This window comes from Tinamus guttatus, unplaced genomic scaffold (genome assembly GCF_059628265.1).
Source record: "Tinamus guttatus ecotype Peru unplaced genomic scaffold, ASM5962826v1 Tinamus_guttatus_pri_ptg000676l, whole genome shotgun sequence".
Taxonomy (NCBI): domain Eukaryota; kingdom Metazoa; phylum Chordata; class Aves; order Tinamiformes; family Tinamidae; genus Tinamus; species Tinamus guttatus.
This window is the reverse complement of record NW_028289210.1, coordinates 1,492,447-1,508,538: the sequence shown is the minus strand read 5'-3', so window position 1 is coordinate 1,508,538 and position 16,092 is coordinate 1,492,447. Positions and strand designations below refer to the sequence as shown.

The 16,092-nt window shown below is 47.5% G+C and overlaps 2 protein-coding genes across 2 annotated transcripts in view; one reads left to right on the top strand and one right to left on the bottom strand.

Annotated features, from left to right (window-relative positions):
- The window catches only part of ZFYVE26 (zinc finger FYVE-type containing 26), a 37,406-nt gene extending 34,248 nt beyond the window's left edge, over positions 1–3,158 (top strand). The window contains 4 exon segments of the mRNA XM_088536586.1: positions 293–352; positions 1,693–1,875; positions 2,298–2,342; positions 2,949–3,158. Of these exon segments, the coding sequence (XP_088392712.1) occupies positions 293–352; positions 1,693–1,875; positions 2,298–2,342; positions 2,949–3,158 (498 nt within the window).
- A 4,103-nt stretch (positions 3,159–7,261) lies between these two features.
- Positions 7,262–15,825, bottom strand: LOC104575520 (retinol dehydrogenase 12). Its single transcript, XM_088536573.1, has 7 exons — positions 15,698–15,825; positions 14,440–14,558; positions 12,289–12,444; positions 11,596–11,700; positions 10,944–11,153; positions 9,902–10,091; positions 7,262–7,938 (listed from the first exon to the last, which is right to left on the bottom strand). The coding sequence occupies exons 1-7, from the start codon at positions 15,787–15,789 to the stop codon at positions 7,836–7,838; spliced, it is 975 nt and encodes a 324-aa protein (XP_088392699.1). The 5' UTR covers positions 15,790–15,825; the 3' UTR covers positions 7,262–7,835.
- Between the last annotated feature and the right edge of the window lie 267 nt (positions 15,826–16,092).

Genomic DNA, 16,092 nt, shown 5'->3' with positions numbered 1-16,092 from the left:
TAGTAATGTGTCTGTTTCTCTGTTGTGCATCTTACTGTGCTTTGAAGCAAGGCAATCAATGCTGGTTTTGATACCTTTGCTGAATTCAGCTCGGCCTCACCTTTAACTTACTCAGTGTTTCCCAGTGAATCAGTGTGTGTCAATATTTGCTCTGCCTCATGACTTCTCTTTTGGCAAATCTACTGCTTTCAGACCAAATTCAGAACTGGGAGCTACACTGCTATTACTTAGCTGCATGTACCAGAAAAAGGAATATGCATCCTGAAGCTTGAATGATGCCTCTCTCTTTCAGGTCATGCTTGAAGGAAAAAACATTGAGGAGGGATTTGGGATTGCATTCAGAGTCCTTCAGGTATGGAAAAACTGATATTCTTGTTACAAAAGATAAACCCCTACAAACAGCAATCATTTAAGTAAAAGACCAAAGGCCTTTTAATTCCTAAAAGAGAAAAGATCTTGCGAGAGGTCATCAGTTAAGTCTTAAACTGTCCTTGTGTTTGGAGGAACGTGTTTTGGGTCAAGCAATTAAGATTTTGCTTCAGCAGGATACAGGTAATAGTCTCACAAGGGAATCGAGTATGGCTTTTATTTTGCCTTGCAGCTTGTTCAGTGGCTTGTGTTGGCAAAACACAATCACAGATAGAAGCTGAGAGCTTTGACTTGGCTGTCACGAACTGCAGAAACTTGCTTGCAAAGATGAAGTGAATAAATAAGGCCTGGGCTATTTCCATACTCCTCCCCTGGCTGGGAGAGCCAAGCTACTTAATTGAAAGCTGCCTTTGGAGGCCTGTCCTTCCTCATGTCTGTGTTGACGCTGAGGTGCTTGTCAGTCATGGCACATTAGCCTCTAACCTTTTTGTGCCAATACAACCAAACATTAGGAGTTGCTGAAAATATTCCTTCAAGCAGAGCAGTGTGGAGTTGCCTCCCATGTGGGACAGAGGTGTCAAGGTCACTTCTGGACAGAGGGGGCTCACTGCAGAAAGTGCCTGTCACCTTGCTGCCTGCTGCGTTTTTGACTGAGGCAGGTCATGCTGCTTCTGGCAAGTATGGATGTAGAGGGCAGCACTACACTTTGGAGTAAGATATGGAGAGCCTTAGTAAAAGAGCATTTCTTAGCGCAAGAACAGTCATTGCCCACTCTGTAAAAATGGAATAGCAAGTCCAGCTCACCAGCACCACCTCTGCTTCCTTCCCTTGGTTTCTTTCCCTTCCGTACTCATGACAGCGTCAGTCCCAAGTTTTGCTGCTTCCTCCCTGCTCTGGGAGGTGTGCTGTGGCCCGGTGACTCCCAGGGTGTCCGAGGGATGGCTGCCACTGGAGCGGGCTGGGAGACCCGAACAGGAGCCCTAGGGGTGAGGGGGAGGCGAGGAGGGGTCTGCCTTGTGCGGAGCCTCTGCCTGGGAGAGGTGATGAGCCAGAAGCTGAACTGCCGTGCGCCACCCCAGAAAGGGAGAAGGTAACAGCGCGCCCGCTCTTGAGCAAAAGTGGATTTTATTGGTCTGGTTATGGAGAAGCTTTGAGCCAGTTCTGAGCTATGGCCACTGGGAAAATACAGGCCCCCAAAACAGCTTTAGCTTTTTGGAGCATGCTGTGATACCCTGTCTTAAGCAGAGATACTCTGCTGCACAGATCCTGCAGGAACGTGATGAGGGCCTTCACTGTGTTGCTCTGATGTTCCAACACCTTTAGGACTTCCAACTGGAGGCTACGGAAGTGTACAGCAAAGTGGCCAAGCAGCTGGTGAAGCAGCAGAAGTACAGCGAGATCCGGCAGCTCCTCAAATGTGTCAACGAGTCTGGAGCTGCGGCCAAAAACGATGGGGATAACATCATCCTAAACTGTCTAAGCGAGTCCAAGAACATTCCTGCTGAGGTAATGCTCTCCTGCGGTGTCTCCATTTAGAAATATAACAGGATACAGAAACTGTCCAGAGGTTGCCCTTCTAGCACCTCCTTCAAATCTTCTGGCCCTGTGCCACATGCATTGCTTAAAGCTGGGGGTGCTCTGGGTCCTTTGTCTAAAGTTAGTTAACTCTGAAAAGCAGCAGTAAGGAACCACTGCATGCCCCAGCTGTCCAAAGGAGTACCTGTAACGTGGGGAGAACCTTTGCCCAGCAGGATCCTGCAATGCTCTTGCCTGGGGTGGAGGCATTCCCTTCCACCAAGCTTCCCTGGCAGAGAGGGGTTTGTGGAGAGAAAAATTTCCTGTCTTCATAGGGAACAATTGTAAGAGGAAGGGTTTGGAAACTGTAGTTGTCCTAAGTATGAACACCTTTTTCCTTTTCTTTGATGCAGGATCTTGATAATCTGATTCAGGATATGGACAGTGATGAAAACAAAGTAAGTAAAAGCACAGTTAAAGCAAATGCTTTAATATCAGCCTGTCAAACCACTGGAGAGTTCCAGGTAAATATGTGGACTCCAGATGTGTGTTTGTAGGTGGTGAGGCTGTGGCTCTTAGAGCGTGTGGATCCCCACAGATCACGTGAGGGATCAGTGGCGTAGCTAGGTATTATCCTCTGTCCTGCTCCAAGTAATAAAAGTAAATGTTTTACGCAGATTGAAAAAATAGCCCTTTAATTCTGCACTTGTACAGGGTTTATTGCTGGCAGGTGCGTCCTTTTCAAGGACGAAGCTGTAGATGAAGATGACTCATCTAGAATCTTTGAAATGAGAGTAGGAAAATTAATGCACAAAAGATTCCTGATGTTGATTCCCTAGGGATATTGTAAAGGAGTTCCCATAAGAGACAGAGCCTTAAAATACATCAATTTATCTCTTCCAGTGAAATCTGCTCCATGGTGCATTCTGCTCCATAACAAGTTGGCTGTGTCTTAAACGACAAGCTTCTGTGCTACACTTTTCCAGGGAACTTGTTCTTGAGCTTGTTGCAAGTTCCGTTCCTGCAGCCTTCTAACAAAGCTGCCTCGGCCCTTTGTGTTTCAGATCCAGGCCTACCTGATGTGCAACAAGCTGCGCTCAGCCTACCTGGTGTCGGTGCGGCAGGAGGCGGCGCGCGCGGTGCAGCTGGTGCAGCACGTGCGGCAGCTGGCGCAGCGCGGCGGCGACGACATCGTGCAGGCCATCTGCGCCCAGTGGCTCCTGGGCCACCAGCCCCGGGCCAGAGGCCGGCAGGCCCAGGGCAGCAGGAAGTAGCCGCTCTGGCAGCCTCCAGGAAGGGCCGGCTCCCACAGCTCGAGGCGGGCAGCCCTGCGATCCCTTGGTGAAAGGGGCATCTCGGAGCGCGCTGGTGGCCAGCGGAAGCTGCTGATGTTCCTCTGGCTGAAAGGAAGGGAACTAAGGTACAAGTGCCAGTAGTGCCAGTGCTTCTTGCTACCTCAGGGTGTTTTCTGGCCTTTCTTTCTGTGTGTGTGTGTGCGTGTGTGCGTGCGTGTGTGTGTGGAGACTTTCAAACTGAACAAACAAAACTTTTTAGCTTTATGGAAGAAGGAACTCATGTATTTTAGAAAGACAATGATCTTTTTGTTACGGTTCTTAATTTTAACCCATAAAACCTACAAAAAGAGGCTGGTAACATCATATCAGTTTGATGTAGCCTAGAAAATATATATATATATATATATATTTATATATATATATATATATTTTTATATATATATATATATATTTATATATATAAAAAAATGTATGTGTGTATGTATGTGTGTATATATATACACATACATACACACATACATTTTTTTATACATTTTTTTGGTTATGAGTTTCCCTGTAAAATTTCTGAAGATTGGAGATCTTTTATAGCAGCTGAAGCAAAAAGGTGATTTTTTTTTTCCCTTTTTTTTTTTTTTTTAAAGCCTCTATACAAACTTTTACTCTTCTTTTTTTCCTTCCCATTAGTGCAGTGTGCTCAATTTCTCTAGCTGTTTTGAAAAGGTAGAAACTGGTTCTTCTAGGCAGGTTTCTACTTACCAGTTGCACTATCTGACATATACATGGCACTTAAGCCCTTAATGGAGAGATGAAGCTGAAAGGGGATATCCAGGAAAGGGGGAATACAAAAGGGAAATAATCTTTTAAAATGATTACAACCAGCCTACCTCTCTCTTCTCTGTGATGTATCAAATAAATCGTTTTGATGCAGGCTTATCATTGAACAGTTGCCAATAAACTTCCACAATTTCACATCAGATACAGTGGAAACCATGGAAAGATACAACTCTGCTAAAATTGAGCAAGCAGTTTGTATCCCAGTCATAAAGGGGTCGATGGCTTTGTTTTCTTTTTTCTTAGCACAATACTTCTGTCCTGTGAGGCACATAGAGCACCAGACTGAATTTTTGTTAATTGGACATAAACTGTACAGATGAATATATTGCCTGACTTCGCTCTGGAGTGTGTAAGAGCAGGTGAAAATGAAGTATTCTGTAGCTCAAGGTAGCTTTTGCACTGATTTTTTTTTTTCTTGTGTGTGGATGTTTACTGTGACTGGAAATAGATGAGTAGTGGTAGGTTTATTTGGTTTTGTGAAAAAACAGGCATCTTTGTGTAGCTGTGTTCAGGGATGCTGGGAGAGGTGGCTGTTTGTGCAACCACAAATATTGGGGCATGAGAAATGGGTGTAAGCATAGAGTAGCAGGTTTTTGTTTTGTTTTGCCTTGTTTGTTTTGTAAGGGTGGAGGATAAACTAAGAGTATGTGTTTGCAGTCTACATGTACTTTAGTACAAGAGATGGGAAAAGTAGTAGAGTGTTTGTAATGTTAAACTGCTGTCTACTTTCTACAAAAAAAAGTTTCTGAAGTGTAACATAACTGTAAATAGTTTTAATACATAAGGTAATTAGACTGTCAGAAAGGGCCTTGCAGTCTCCCCACCTTCACTGTCATGACAGAAGTGACATTGTGGAGATGCGGAGGACTCGCTTCATCTCCTCGGAGTGAGGTGCAGGGACGTGCACATCTGGGCAGTGGTGCTTCCCGCGCGGCCGTGGGGCTCAGCACGGCACGGAGCAGCCGGAAAGGGCCACATTTAGCTCTTGGAATTTGCCAGCCACAGCTTTGCACCATCTCATTAGTGAGCAGGACTCATGAAAGCTGCTTTTGTGGTCTTGGCCAAGCTGACCTAGCTTTTTCATCAGATTACAGCTGTTAGGCTAATCCTAAAACGTGACACTATCCATGTCTTCAATCACTTCCAAATCTCTAATTTCCAGGAGGGTGGGAGGGCTTCTACTGTTTTAGGTATCCAGCTAGGCACTGCTCCACTCTGTGTTTCTGCTCCAGTCCTTCACAGCTGTACGTGGCATGAAGAGAGAAAGTGAGTGTGGAGCTTGCCCTGCAGAGCAGTCAGTTCTGTGCCTGCCTTTCTCTTTGACCTTTTTGCACTGTACTTTTGCACTTTATACAGTGTTAGTTGTAGTTTAATAGTTCAAAACCTGGACCTCTAGGCACCTTTCTCCTACCAGCAGAACTGGAATTCTGATCCTGACTAACTGCCTTGTGTCATGATAGTGCAAATATCAATGGGTTTAGAAATGTTCCGCATCAAAAATGAATTCAATACTGCCAGTTAAAAAGAACTCCTATATTAATTACCAAGATTTGTTTACAATGCATAAATACATAAATAAAGTACTATCAGTGAAGATCTCTTAACATAGTTTCTGTTTTTTGGGTTTTTTTTTCCCTGTGTCTACATAGCTGGGGTTTTCTTTCTAGGTCCATGTTTTGCTTTTTTTTGCTGTGCTCAGCTGAGGGAAGGGAAAGAAGTCTCCCTGTGGTTCAAAAATATGTCTCTTTGCAACAGTATATTCAATATTTAAAGCTGTTGGAGTATCACATTTTAGCTCACTTGCCATTTATTTCATCCTAAAAGCTTATAAATGCACTCTCACAGGCCCCTAATCTTCTTCAGAGGGCTTTACAAGTTAATCTGACTCTCTGATACGGCCTCTTTTTGAGGCAGCTAAATGAGCTTAAGTTGCCTCATTTTACAGCTCACCTTTAGCAAGGATAGATAATTTGCCCAAGGTCAAAAAGGAAGAGTGTGTGCATGTGTGTCTGGAAATATGCTGCTAGCTGCCTTCTGTTAGATCTACAGACCTTTGAGAAAATTGTTGACCGTCAGGATAAAAGTGTTTGGGCCAGAGACACTGGTTTTCTTCTTTTTTCTTTTTTTTTTTTTTCTCCCTCCCCTCATTGCTCTTAAACCCTTTTCAAGATGAGTGTTAAACAGTGCCACAGCAAAGCGTGCAGTGCAGGTGCCTGATATCATTTATTGCTCCTGCTTAGTCGTGGATTTTGCCCTACCTTCAAGGTTTCAAGGTGCAACATAAGGGAGGAAACAGAGTGTGATAAAGAGAAATATGCCAGGACTTAATGCAACACAAACTGTGTTCCTTACAAGGGTAAGGCAGGTGCATAGAGCAACAGCACCAACTGACTACTTCAACATTACAGAAGGAAGAGTGGGTATCCTGCTCTAAAAAGAAAATGGCTTTATTGAGTATTGCTCAGAATTAGCTCAGCACTGAGCTGCATGGAAACCTTCAAGCAGAATTAACAATGAAAATAGTATCTGTTTTCTAAAACTGCTGCTTTGTCACAGTGGAATGCTTATGTTGCTTGCTTCCCCCCGCCTGCCCCCGAAGGGGAAGATAATCCTGTGAGCGCTTGTTTCTAGCCGCATAGGTCTTTCAAAGATCTGATTACTGGTCTCTCTGTAGCAGTTTGAACCAAAGTCAGGAGCCCAAGAGCTCAGTTCAAGGGGAACAGCGACCTGAGTGTGTAGGAGTCCCCAAACTGCCCTTCAAGCATACGGCTGCTGCCTGCTTCTGCATGGCCAGCCTAGTTGCCTGACAGCTAAGCTCCCCTAGCAAGCATGGTGCTGATCCCTGCTTTAACTGCTCAGCTCCAGCTACCTTCCTGCTGCAGCAGCTGTCAGTTAAAGTTGAAAGCTCAAAGGAAGTTTTGTTGTTTGGTTAAAGCTCTTTCAGTCTAGTTGAAGTGTTCTTTACTCATTCTGCTCTCTTGTACTTCTGGGGTCTGAAGTCATTTGAAGTGCAGCTGGTGAGTTTGCTGTGACAATTTTTACATTGTCTTTGCTTAATGCTTCAAAGCAGCAATGCTGTTTTTTTGAGGCAAGTTTTCTTGCTTAAGCAGGGTTGCAGCATTTAACCTCCCCTCAGCTGCACCAAAACCATGGTCCTCAGCCCCCTAGTCACTTAGGCCAGCCAGTAGTTACCGGTGGCCATGCTGCTGCAGTAGCTATGGGCCAGCTTCTCGCAGAGCCTCTTTGGAACAATACATAATTTCAGTTACAAACTTTAACTAATGCTTGGCACGAAAAGGCCAGCACCTGTTTCTATGGCCTAGAGAGCATTTGTATTGCATAGAATTGCCAGAAACCTTAACCCTCTAAAAAGTACTTCTGTCAGTCAAATACTAGGAATTGAGAATTTATGGTCCTACCTTACTATTATTACTCCTGTGGACAAAAACAAAAACACCACCACCATAAAAGAAAAAAAATCTCACAGGGGAAGTCTTTGTTGATTCATAATCTAAAAATGAGACTGCAACTCCCATTTCTATTCTAGAGCTGGAGCACAATTAGCACCTGGCTATAGAATGTCAAGTATATATAAGTAATATCTGAATTTGTGCTCTTAAGTCTCCAGCTAGGAAAGGGGCTGCTTACTAATCTCACTCCTTAAGCATAGTATTCCAGAAATTCATACTCAGTTGTGTCCATGGAACCATCAGGGCATGTGGAAGGGCCAAAGTTCTTGTCTTGGGCTCTCTCAGCAGTGTTCCTCCCAGGAAGAGAAGCATCACCACAGTCAGGCATATACATGCTTGAGCCCTGCACTGCTCAGTCCCACTGGATGCCTAGGAGCTCACAGCTCACACTCCAGAGCTGCTTTGCTGTCTCATCATCCCGACCTCGGGGAGATACATATGCTGGCTGGCAATCGCTGTAAGGGAAACAATAAAAAATAATGTATATGTACATAGATGGATAAAGTCAACTATCTCTGTCAGCATTAGAATAGGCGGTAGTAATGAGAGAGGAGCTGCTTTTTGTCACCTTAAAACCAAGTGCAGTTAAGGGTGTGAGGATGGGAGGATAATTAGCAGATGAGCTTGGGAAAAGCCACCTTGGGAAGGCTTCCTTTCTACCTGCCTAGGGAAGGGGAATCTTCCCTGACAGTACCTGGAACTGGCTTTGCATTTGTTTATAGCTGCTAAAAAGAATTATAAGTGCTAGCCAAGCTTATTCAAAATCAGCTTTTCCAGCAAGCACTGCAAAAAAACCACTTGTACAGCCCTTTATTCAAAACTATTTATCAAATTTAATTCATTCCATTCCATTGCCATTCACCAAAGGCAGAGGATGCCTGCCCCAGGATGGCAATACTGTAATAGCCATGTAGAGTTTTATCTTATGCCTTTTTCTTCTCTCCTCTGTATGCGATCTGGAACAAGGATAGTGCATTCTTATCCTACTAGTTGTATGCTGCAAATGAGCAGCTCCCTCATCAGAGGGAGCTACATTGCTGCTATTTCTAACTTTTCTGGACTCGGCCGAGCATAGTGGCTGTGTGTACCATATTGCACAGCCTGTGGTGATCCCCGAGAGACTGGGGGGGCTTTGCCTGGCTTGCTGTAGCAGATAAGGATTTTTTTTATGTTTTATACTGATGCTTTATATTCTATTGCCTGGAAAGTATTTTAGGCCAGTCCACTGTAAAGCCAGGTACATTTGTGAATTAGTGTTTCAGCTATTTGTTTCTAAGTCCACAACTGTTTCTTCTATGATGAAGTTAAAACCTACATACATTTTCTGTTCTCCAGCACATGAATGCTCTGTTTATAAGATGGGAGAGACAATCATGCAGGGAAGATTAAGGCACCTATTTATATACTCAAGTCTGATTAGCTCCAAGTGAAGATCAGACAAAGCCATTACAGAGAATAATCTGGTCACTTAGCACAAGAGAGGAAAGCTCTGCAAAGAAGTTCAGGCTCCCACAGTATCTGTGCTAAAAACAAGGCAACAACCAAGAAAAACAGATTTCCATATTTGCTTCCCAGCAGTGGGACTGTTACGCTGCTCTCACATGTGCTTGTCGGCTTCCTATGAGGCTTGATGAAGCTCTTTAAAGGGCACTTTCATCATGACTTGGAACTGCTCTGGGTTCTAATTTTTGTCAGGGAGTGATTATGAAGGGGAGAAAAAAAAAAGATAAAAGAAAAAACAAAAAAGGGATTTGTAGTGGGAGTTAGAAAAGACAATTTGCAGACCAGAGTGATGAGCTTTCCCTGAGGAGCCTCCCAGCTCGTGCATCTTACTCTGAAGGATCAAATCATTTTGTTATATGCCTAGCTCTAAAACTTAGACTGAAAAATCTTTCCCATAGGAGCAAAAGCACCCATTTTTGCTCCTCTCAATAACCTTGACCACATCTGGACTCCCTGGAAGGAATTAAATCAAGCATCCCAACTGCCTGTGAGTGGATGGGCTTTCTCCTCCAACAAGCTAAAATTACAGAGAAAACCAACCTGCTCTTCCCCATGGTTGACTCCAGTGCCTTCATTAACTAAACAGCTCTACTGGGGTGGTCAGCCCCAGTTTGAAGCAGAGAGAATGAGAGCGCAGAGCCTGTGACAGTCTCTCCTGCATTTCCTCTCCTAGCATGGTGGGGACTGCTACTGCCTGAGGTGTTGCACAGCTCGGGGGTTCCTGGGAACACAGCGCTGCTTGGAACAGACCTGGAAGGAGTAGGGCCCATATTTCTATCACCTTCAGCTATTTGGGTGACCTATTGCAGTCCCCTCTGCAGTAAAGAATCGCACTAATACTTACTTTCCCACTCAAGCAAGGTTGCTTTCCCATTATCTCCACAACTTCACATCATATCAGCAACTTCTACCCACCTGAAATACTGTCCTGTCACCGAGTCTAGCTCCTCTGCCACTGCACAGTACACACTGGTCTGTGCCCCTTCGCGGGGAGTCTTCAGGAAGAAGGAGAACGCCTTCCAGAGCCACGTCATTAGGAAGGAGTGCCGCACCAGCTCGGAACAGACAGAGCCAGGGTGCAGAGAGTTTGCTGTGACTTTAGTACCTGCGGAAAAAACGATTCGGGACAAATCAGCCTCCATCAGGCTTGCCTCATACAAAACGGTAACATCCTCTTTGCCTCAGAAAATACTCAATAGCTTAAAAGGAGAAGTCCAAGCATGGATATTGGGAGAGCTAATGAAGTCCTCACTGCTTGCTGGAGTTTCCCCCACTCCTTTCCAAAACCACAGAGTTACTAGAAGTCTTCGCAAAACAACTTGCTAGAAGACCTGAATGCAAAAATAGCAGCAGTTTCCAGCAGGCTTGAGAGAAACAGATCTTTTTTATTTACTGTATTTCCTAGAGAAAACACTGATTCTGTTTTAGTAAAATTAATACTACTTAATTTGGTATATGAAATATACCTGAATAATATTGCTGTGACAGAGATGCTGTGACTAATTTAAGAGGGTCTGCCTAGTCCTATGCTTCTGTTTTACTGCTCTTCAACATTGAAGACAGCTGAGAATGCCATAGCTCTTCCTTATAGACTGCACTTGTCAAACATTATGTTCAGTTCTAAGTCCCTTCAGCTTCTACCCCACAAGCCAGTTGTGTGCTCAAATGCAGTTACCTTTTGGACAAGCATCAAAGAAAAGTAAAATCTGTTCAACTGTGCAAATCTAATGAGCTACTCTGCCTGGTTGCTGAAAAGATGATTACTGCTTTATTTCTCCTAGGTCCACAGAGAGCAGCTATTTTTCTTCCTGAATGAACCAGCTACCAGTGACCTTTGCTCAACCAGTTCATTTTTTTCATCCAATTTCTAGACTTCTTTTTAATCCCCACCCCCCCCCCTCATACACAGTGCTCAAAACACAAGCAACAAAACAGCCCTCTCCGCTGGGTGACTTGCCTTGCAGGCGCCTCGCCAGCTCCCGCGTGAAGAGCACGTTAGCCAGCTTGCTGTGGCAGTAGGCAAGGCCGCGGTTGTAGCTCTTCTCTCCATGAAGGTCATGGAAGCGGATGCGGCCCCCGTGATGAGCCAGGGAGGACACGTTCACTATACGGGCTGGGGCAGACTGCTTGAGACGCTCCAGCAAGAGGAAGGTCAAGAGAAAGTGACCTTAAGGAAGAGAGGAAAAGTTAGGATATTTCACCTTTTCTGGTCTTTCCCTGCTGGCATTTCCAAGTGTTTTCAACATGCTGTTTGCATGCTATAGCTAACTACTACCATCACCTCGAGCCCAGGAGAAAGGCGGCATACTCAGTCAACAGCTCAGCTTTCATGGGACCATTAAATTCTGCTCCTCAGCTTCTAAAGCTTGGAGCTATCACATATTTCACGTGCCCCAGCTGCTATCTAGAGATTAGAAACCAAACCCACAATAAGGAAATACACTGCATTACTCCTTCCAATGACATGTCAGTCTTGAGGAAACTAGCTTCTATCTCCAGAGATCTAGATCAGGTCTTCAATACTTTACCAGAAAGGAAGAATGAGGAAGAGAAAAATCCAGAAGCAGAATCCCCTTTGACATTTTACCACTTGACTCCAAGGGTCTTACCGAGGTGATTGACTCCCAGGTGCATCTCAAAGCCATCAGCTGTCTTGGAGTAAGGGCAAAGCATCACTCCAGCATTGTTAATAAGGATATGGAGTTCCTTCTCCTCTGCGAGAAAGAACGGACACCATTCAACCAGACAACAGAGACAAAAGACAGTTACAAAACCCCTGCTTGAGTTGCAGCCATATTTCCTTAGTAAAATCAGAACAAGCCTCCTACCACAGACTACTTCATGGCCTCTGACAAGCCCCTGCTGTCAACCCATGGTACCAACGTGGTACAGGATATGCACGCCAGGAACTGGCATCTGCCGTAATCCACTGGCATCAGAACAGAACCCCCTCCTCTTGTCTGGCTCTGTCAATAGCTCTGGAGGGTAGAATTGGCCTCCAGGGCAGCCGCATTTTTCTGCCCTTGCCCAGAATGGAGTTGTCACACACAAAAATTCAATTTGTGGCAAACAAGGTCCATATAGTGAAGGGGAAGATATTTTCATACACAAATCCAGCAGCGGGCATCACTTGCACGACACCCTCAGCTTCTACCCTTAAAATCCCTGTGGAATACACAACATCACCCAGCAAGTTAACAGCAGGTATGGAAACAGAGCTCTTCCAGACCCCTCCTCACTCTGAAGAGCAGAAAGTGGTTCTTGACATATTTCCATTGAAAAGAAGGATGTAGGGGCTGTACCTGCTAGAACATTATCAGCAAACTCCCGGATGGACTTTGTATCAGCCAAGTCCAGTTTTTTCACAATGACCTGCTGGTTCCCTGTTTCAGCACGGATTTCATTTGCTGCAGCTTCTCCCTTGGCTATGTCTCTGCAGGCAAGAATCACCCTGGCACCTGCAAGAGGGAAAGACGCAGGAGCACAGGCTGAGACCACTGGGAGCGGACTGGAGGATCAGGGCTCTGGCAAGCCTGCCCAGAGCACCTACAAACAATTCGTTAGCTTAGGGAACTGGTATCAACCCATATGTTGCAAGCTCTAGTGCAGACCAGAGTCATCCTTGGGCCAGGAAAATGCACACTGGAAATGCTTCTATCCAGCTTTTTCCAGGTCAAGCATGTGTACTGGTATGACTGGGCTGTAAACTGTGCCTATGATGCCAGTGTCAGTCCACACACACACCTACTTGGACCCTGCTAGGTTATGTGGTAAAAGCTCATCTTCAAAAGCACAAAGAGGCACCAAAGGACAATGGCAACTGAGGGAACCCAAGTAACACCTTGTCTGGCTGCTCCCAGGCCCATCTCAGGTTCTTCTCCACAAGCACAGAGGCACAGTGGAAAACAGAGGAACCCAAATCACTTCCTCAGAGAACCAACTCCCTGTCCTGCTCCTCCCAGGACAGCATCTACCCTCTATGATGAGTCGACCAGTGGAAGTGACCTGGGTACATGTGTGGATCTCTAAGGGGGAGACCACAGGGAGAGCTGGCTACCCAGAGGGGCTGGGGAGTCCTGGACAACTGCCAGGGAAATTGTAGCAGCTGGGGTTGATTGGGAAACCCATGTGTGTGCACTCTCTCTCTCAAAACGGCAAGAACACAGGAGCGCTTGGCTATTGTGGGAACCAGGGAATTCTGGCCAACTGACAGCGACTGAGGAGTCTGAGGGTGTTGACTGGGAGAGAGGGGTAGGGAACACAAGACCCTAAAATTGACTGGAAGGAGTCCAGTCCCTATGACCAGGGAGACCATAGGGGTCAAGACGCACACATATGCGTGTGTAGATCTAGGGCTGAGGCCCCTGGAAAAGAAAGGTGTAGGACTGGATGGACTGACTACATGTGCAAGGTTAGCTACTGTACACACCTACAGCGTATGTGTGTGTGGGCACAAGTGAGGGCTCTGTACTGGCAAGTGGAGGGGGGGGCTGCAGACTTCACAGGCTAGTATGTCCAGGTGCCAAGAACTGGGGTGACTGGGGATCAGGAATGGCCTGAGTGTCTAAGCCCAGCTGCTGGAGGGATCCACATGCTGTGTACGTGTCCTACTAATGGGCCTTCCTCCTGAGCAGCCCAAGGCAGGAACAGGATGAGGCTGCTGTTCCTGCTTGTGTGGTGCTGCGTGTTGGATCAACTCCTCTTGGAGCTGATCTATGCGGCCAACCTTGTGTATCCATGTTCTAAATACATGTTTGTGTGAGTGCCTGCTAGGAGTATGTTCGCAGCCTTGCTACTGTTTGGACATGGAACTGCACCAACCTCACCCCATTCGCTGACCTTCTTGCCTTGAAGACCTCAGCCAGAACAGTTTCTTAGCCAATTACAAACAGGTAGGTTAATCCCTACACCTGCCACCCAAAAAGCATTTAAGCCAATTTAGCCTGAAACAAGAATAACGAAAAATACACACTAGTGAAACTAAGCCATTTCCCAGCTTCTTACAGTTGCAGCTCAGTGATACCAAGGACTTCCCCCGTCCTCTCAGAAGGGTTGTAGTGCAGAGATTTCTCATGTCACAAGACACATTTTCAGAGTTAAAGCAATGAAAACAGTTGAGAAACTCAGGACTTGTGACTCAGTGGTTTCACACTCTGGAAAAGCAACATTTGGGCTCCTCTCTAATATGTAAGTGTGCCCAACACTCTTACTAACCTCAAACGCTGTTCAGACCCATGCACCAGTCACTTATCAGCACACATTAGTTAAAAGCACCATTATATCTTGTAACTGGGCTTTTCTCTAAGAAGGATAGCTAGGCGCTATCCATTGGATTTCCAACTCCATAGATGAAACTGCAAGGTAATCCTCCTTAGATGTAGAAAAAGGACTGCAGACACACACACACACAGCAATTACAAGCAGATGCCTGCTGGCATAGGGCAGTGACTTGCCTCTTCGTGCAAGGTCTCTGGCTGTCTCCTTCCCAATGCCTGTGTTGGCTCCTGTGATTATTACCACCTTCCCATCTAGTTTAGCCGTTGACTTACACTGTCCTCCAGCAACATACCTCCTGGAGGAGAAGAAAACAAGAACAAGAGGGTAACACAGAAAGATCCAAGGGTCAGATTTTTCTGGTTATGAGGCTCAGCCTTATCACTTATGGCTCTTGGGTTGGCTCTGCCCCAGAAGCTGGCCCAATCACTGCATTCAGAACAGCGAGGCAAATCTTTTACGGGCCGGGCAAATCCCGCGGTTCCCAGGCAGGTCCCTGCCATTCCCAACCGTCATCTCAACGGCCACCCCCACCGCCGGCCGGGGCAGAGACGGCGGGCGGCACCGGCCGCGCCGTTACCTCAAGTGGAGCCACGGCTCCCCATTGGCTGCCGCCGTGGGCCCTCCGGCGGCTCAGCCAATGGGCGCGGGCGAGGCGGTGGTCCCGCCCTCGCAAGCCACCGCGCGGCCACCGCCGTCCCGGGGCCGCCGGACTCCGGAACGGGCGGCGACTCCGCGCCCGGGAGATTCCGCAGTTTTCCAGCGGCCAGAGCTTGGGGGGAAAAGGAGACCGCTGGGAGCAACGAGAGCTGCCTCCCTAGGGGCGGAACGGGCGACGAGCCTGCTTGCTGCTCGCGGTTCTGGCGTTTTATTGTCCCTCTCCCCGCGGCTCGGCGAGGGGAAAGCTGAGCTGAGGGCTCGCAGTACCCCGAGCCCAGCGCACCCCTGAGAGGGTTTCCGATACATCAGCTTTCAGGCGCGGGAGCTAGAGAAGTTCAAGTGACGCTTTAGCCCAGCGAGGAAAAAAAAAACCCTTTTACTTACTGTTAATAAAAAAAATAAATAAATAAGTAAAGAAGAAAAACGAAATCCTGAGGGGGAAGAAGACTCCAATAACCAGGAGGCTTTAACAGCATTTTTCTTGCCAGACACCGAAGGTGCTACTGAAGAACGGATGCGCCTCTGTATTGCCTGCGCGGCCGCTGAGCGAATAGCTTTTGTTATCACCATCATCATTACTGTTACCGAGCGGAGATGCCTCGCCACGGAAAGCGTCCGCGCACAGCGGCTCAGGCAGAGCAGGCTGCGACCCCCGCACGAGGCTGGCAGCTACAGAGCCACAGCGGGTGCGTTACCCGGCGCCTCGAGATAACGGCACAGGCACCCGCACCGCTCCCGGCCCCGCACGGAGGGGCAGCGCCGGCTCCGCAGACCCACCTGATGTAGGGGGCTGCCGCGAGCAGGAGCAGCGGCAGCGACACCACCGTCCCCAGCAGGGCGCCCCAGCAGCCGAGCGCCGCCGCCTCCATCGCCACCGCCGCCGGTCTGCACCGGCCGGCGAGCGCGAGGCCCCGCCCGCTCCCCCGCCCGCTCCCCCGCCCGCTCCCCCGCCCGCTCCCCCGCCCGCTCCCCCGCCCCCCTACTCCGCGCGCGAGGCACGCCGGGAGTTGTAGTCCCCGCGGCACGCCGGGAGCGGTAGTCATTAGCCATGTAGCCACAGTCAGCTGAGGCCCCTGGCTTGGGGTGCCCGGCGCGGCGCCTGACGCGACCCGCGGCCGTTTGCGGCTGGCGGCTGCCCCCTGTGCCGCCGCCGCAGCTCTCACCGGGCGAGT